We start from the raw sequence: 5,000 nt of genomic DNA on the forward strand, positions 1-5,000 counted from the left end.
CGATGCTCAGGTTCCCATCACCATTCTTATCCGCCTCCGAAAACGTCCAACGCAGCCACGTACACTGAAGTCAAGGACAATGTGCTAAACTTGTGATTTTTTTAGATGCGTCCTAGGATCTCTATAAGAGGGTATGTCCGTCCGTCCATCTGCATCCGCATTCCATCTGAATCCGCATTCTTTAAATCGGCCAAAACACGATCTTTGCCACCATTTGTCGCGTTACTCTCTTCATATTTGTGCTTTTGGACGCATCTTTGTCCGCCTTTCGGACTTGTTTTCGCACAACTCAGCTGACCGGTGCGAAGGAGATGATCCATGCATCACTACTAATCAGACAATGAAATTTAAAAAAACCTGCTGCACACTGACAATTTCAGCATTTTCTTTAATACACAACGTTTCTGTCCTAGACATTCATCAGGTATCTTTTTTTTTGTTTCTATGTGTTTTCTATGTGGAATAATGTGCTAACATGGAGGCTAACACAGTAAGGTAGGCTAATATGCTAGCGGAGAGATCGTCTGTCACGCGGACAACATGCTAACAGGCTAACAAATAATAATAGAAGCTAACACACTAAGGCATGCTAATATACTCAGGTTCACGTCGGCTACCGTGAGGCCATCGAAAGCATACCCATTGTATGTGTGCCTTAATTCCACATGAAGGACCCCCAGGATTGGTGACCCTAGTGATGGGTGAAGCATTGATGATGGGAGAAGTATGATGGGCAGTTGCATGAGGGACACCATGAGTGTGTGAAGCACACAGATGCGCTTCCCGAAGGGGAAGGCAGTGTGATGGAGTGACCATCACAAGGGTTGTGGGTGTGTTCTGACTAACATGCCAATGAGCCTGGCTCTTTGGTGTAGCGGTCGGATCTGTATCTTTTCCCTGATGGTAGGAGTGTGAATAGATGGTGTGCTAAAAGTGAGGCAGCCATAGCTCAGTGGTTAGCGTGCTGGTCTTCAGATCAGAAGGTTGCAGGTTCAAATCCCACCCTTACCAGCACCTTCATCCATGGTTGACGTGCCCTTGGCTTGAGCAAGGCACCTAATCCTACTCTGCTCCAGGACCTGTGACCAATACCCTGTAAAAAAAACCTGTAAGTCACATTGGATAAAAAGCATCAGCTAAGTGTAATGTCATATAATAAGGATATTGGTCGCGTGTGCGCTGCCTCTTGGCCAGGCTATCCTCATCACTGATGCCGGCGAGCAGATACCTGCGGAGAGAGGAGAGGAGAGATCAGGAGGGGTGTGTGTGAGTCATGTTATCCATGTGTGTGTGTGTACTGCATCTGAGTCCTGTTATTCATGCTCTAGCGTCCTCTTGGTTGCTGGCCATCAGGTCTAGTGACTGTGTATGTGTGTGTGTGTGTGTGTGTGTGTGTGTGTGTGTGTGTGTGTGTGTGTGTGTGTGTGTGTGTGTGTGTGTGTGTGTGTGTGTGTGTGTGCAATGTACCTGAGTCCTGTTATCCATGCTCTAGCGTCCTCTTGGTTGTTGGCCACCAGGTCAAGTGACTCCCTGTGTTCCCCGTGGTATATGCTGAAGCAGCAGTTGGGGTCGAAATCGCTCCCTGAGAAACGCTGAAATGTCTCTGTCTGGCGACCCTCGACAATCTCATGGATAGCGTCGATCGGGACTAGAGAGAAAAGAATGGGATATTATGAACATCTACATATCATGAACATCTACTATATTGAACATCTGTGGCAGACAACTCTCTACCACCTTAAATGATTAAGGTAAGGGATATAGAAAGTATTTATTGATATCAATGATACATATAAATAAATCAGGGACAGCTGTGGCCTAAAGGTTAGGCAGGCAGTCTTAGTAGGTATGACATGTAGGTACATGAAGAGAAGGACTTAATTAAGATCTTATGGAGTTGATGGAGACTAAAGGGTGATTTATGCCCCAAAACCAACTTCACTGCTTCGTGATGCAGTCAGCCACGCAGTTATTCCACCCAAAAATTCCCTAAAAACGCACGTGACATAAAGATTTAATGTTTCATTTTCATTGTCGTCGAGTCTGTGTAGCTACAAAACAACAGACATGTCTTGTATTGAAGGCAGTTTGAACAATCATCCAGAGACGGTCTTATACGAGACGAATCACTCATGAAACCTTCCATAGGAATGAACGAGAGCATTTGGCTACGCGAACATGGCGTTTGCCGGCGTCACTCCCACCTGTCCGGTAACGAGAGCCAATTGCTTGCTGAGCTGCGCTGTCACTTATCCAATCGTTTCGACGCCTCGACGCAAGTGCAAACGTAAACCTTTACGACTGCTCGTACCTAATCGGTTTGTTTGCTGGCGGCCATGTGGTTTGTTTGCCGTCCGTGGAAACTCATTGTGAATTGGGCAGAGAGCGCAACGCGACCATTAATCACCTTTCTGCGCCCATCCAAAATGCAGGTGCAAGACAAAGGGACAGATATAATCACGGAAACAAAACCGGCCGTGCATACATGTGCACACCCGTTGTGGTTTTTCTTATGGTTGAAAACAAATAAGTAAGAAAAAGCAAAACGGGAGCAAGTCTGCAAGACATTCAACTTTGATCAGTTCAGCTTTTTTTCTTATATTTTTCACCGTTGGTCAAAGCTATTATCAGTTTAGGCAACAACATGATAAAACATCAATTTTGAGGCAGGCTAGCCTACATCATTAATTTATTCAATAGCCCATTTTTTTTATTATTATTATTACTGATGAGCAGGGACGACCATTGTGCTTACTGCGTTGGCTATCAGAAAATAAATCCAGTGTCTTTTCTGTACAATGACCGGAGAATGGATGCCCGTTTGACAGCCGGCCGGAAGAGGTGAAGTCCACGCAACTTGCTCCTACCTGCCGCAAAACAGAACGTTGTCGTGGAATGTGGCGCATGCGCAGATCAAAAATAGCATAAAGAAAAACGCTGTTTTAAAGTGTTACTTTCATGTTTCGGTCATTCTAAGACTGCCATTAAACCCAGTTTTTCATTGTGATTCCAACCATATGAGTTGTGTATCGCTGTGTTGTCCCACTGTCACACAACATTATTCCCCCCATTCATTCTTATATACCCCATCACTGACTAATCTCAAATAGTCAGTTTGAGGCGTAGCCAAGATGGCCGCCGAGTGATGGGACTTATGGGAACAGACTTTGAATCATCTCGCTGTCCCCTACTGTTGCGACGGAAACGGATAGCGCAGACGTGGAGCTAAAAATCAAAACTAACTGCGTTGAGGCTCTGAAGACAGCATAACCCGCCCTTTAGGGGAAGGACTCACGAGTCATTAGCTGTTTATACATGGCGCTTGTTTCGCTGATCGGAATAGATCTGATTCGATTAGTCTGATCGGAATGAAGTGTATACATTTAAGTGACCTCGAATGTTCGAATACCTGCCACGTGCGGTTACCAGGGACCGTGGTTAGTAACAGGCCGGGTTATATGGTTGAAACTGCGATAAACATGAAAGTATCGCTTGCTTTATTTATAATTTTAGTCTTTCTGAAAGTGCAGTGGGAAGCGACACTGCTGTACTTAATCTTGCGTTTATGGGCAGGTGCGTAATAGCGGCACTCCGACGCGCTGTTGTCACCAGTTCACTTAAAACACCTCACAAACAAGAAAGAAGTCTGTGGATGAGAGTACGAAGCCAGGATTGGTGGGAGAGAGTTGTTCTGCAGGAATTCAGCGACCAATGTGGCGTTAAAATGTTAGGATAACCAGAGCTTCATTTGTTAAAATATGTGACACGATTGCGTCACAAACAACCAAGTGGAATAGAGTGTATACATGGACCATCTGATCGGACTACACCACCTCTTCTAGTCCGATTAGAATTCTGATCCGATCAAAGAAATCTAGTCCGATCGGGCCGTATACAAGGGAATTCCTGATCGGATTAGAAAAATATCCCTATTCTAATCGGATCAGAAGTGCCCATGTACAAAGCGGATTCCAAAAAAGTTGGGACACTTTGTATTTTGTGAATAAAATCAAAATGCTGGCATTTTCAAAACATCTAATATGTTAATAAGGTATAGCATTATGTACAGACAACATATCAGTTGTTAAAGTCGAGCAGAATTATTGTTTTGAGGTAATTATGTGATCATTTAAAATTTGACCCATGCAACAAATCTCAAAAAAGTTGGGACAGGGCCAAAACATGTTGTAATAGTTGGATAATTCTAAAAATTACACAAGGAAGAATATTTTAAAAGGAACTATATTGACTGCCAACATGAATGCACAAATAAAATACCATCACATAGAGGCTGTGGCACTCAGCAGCGAAGATTTTGAGGGACTAATTACTTATCTATTACACAGAAAGATTTAATTATCAAAATTGCAGGCATATAAGGCCTATTTCCGTAATATAGAGTTCTGTGTAATCATTGCACGAGTTATGAGATCATGACCTACTCGTGGTAAATAAACAAACTATGACACTTCAACAATGACAGCTCTCGAAAAAATGACCATAAACACAACACTTGATTAATGCACATGATGCAGACATTAAACAGTGTTGCGTGCGGAAAAGCTCATTCTATGGACCTAGTAGACATGTGAAACTGTCCTCTGATTACAGAATGGAAAATATTTAATCCTTTTTGAAAATTATGGAGTCATGCACCCTCCAGGTTATATAGAAAATGAATACTTCAGCTTGATTTAGTGGTCAGTCTGAAAGACAGCAAATATGATGGTAAGGTGGTGCAGAGGTGACTTGGTTAGGGTCTCATTACTCATGTAGAGCATTAAAGTGAATGTTGAATGATACATACAGACTTTAAACAGCAAACATAGCTACCAAGGCATTATATTTTGGAGCACCGCCTTTAGATATTGCCCCATAATGGTGGGAAATTTCAATCTCTACTATGTTCCAACAGTGTGGTTCCATCATAAGAGTAAACAGGTCACAAAATTGTTTTCTTGCAGTCAGGATATGCCACATATTAAGCATAACAAAAAGGT

The 5,000-nt window shown here is 43.0% G+C and overlaps 1 protein-coding gene across 1 annotated transcript in view; it reads right to left on the bottom strand.

Annotated features, from left to right (window-relative positions):
- plch2b (phospholipase C, eta 2b) overlaps positions 1 to 5,000 on the bottom strand; it is a 43,906-nt gene that overhangs the window by 28,508 nt on the left and 10,398 nt on the right. The window contains exons 3-5 of the mRNA XM_063216695.1: positions 1,468 to 1,648; positions 1,166 to 1,228; positions 1 to 59 (exon numbers count right to left, since the gene is read on the bottom strand). The exon at positions 1 to 59 is cut by the window's left edge and continues 71 nt beyond it. Coding sequence (XP_063072765.1) covers positions 1 to 59; positions 1,166 to 1,228; positions 1,468 to 1,648 — 303 coding nt within the window. The remainder of the gene's footprint in view (positions 60 to 1,165; positions 1,229 to 1,467; positions 1,649 to 5,000) is intronic.

This window comes from Engraulis encrasicolus, chromosome 14 (genome assembly GCF_034702125.1).
Source record: "Engraulis encrasicolus isolate BLACKSEA-1 chromosome 14, IST_EnEncr_1.0, whole genome shotgun sequence".
In the NCBI taxonomy this organism is placed as follows: Eukaryota; Metazoa; Chordata; class Actinopteri; order Clupeiformes; family Engraulidae; genus Engraulis; species Engraulis encrasicolus.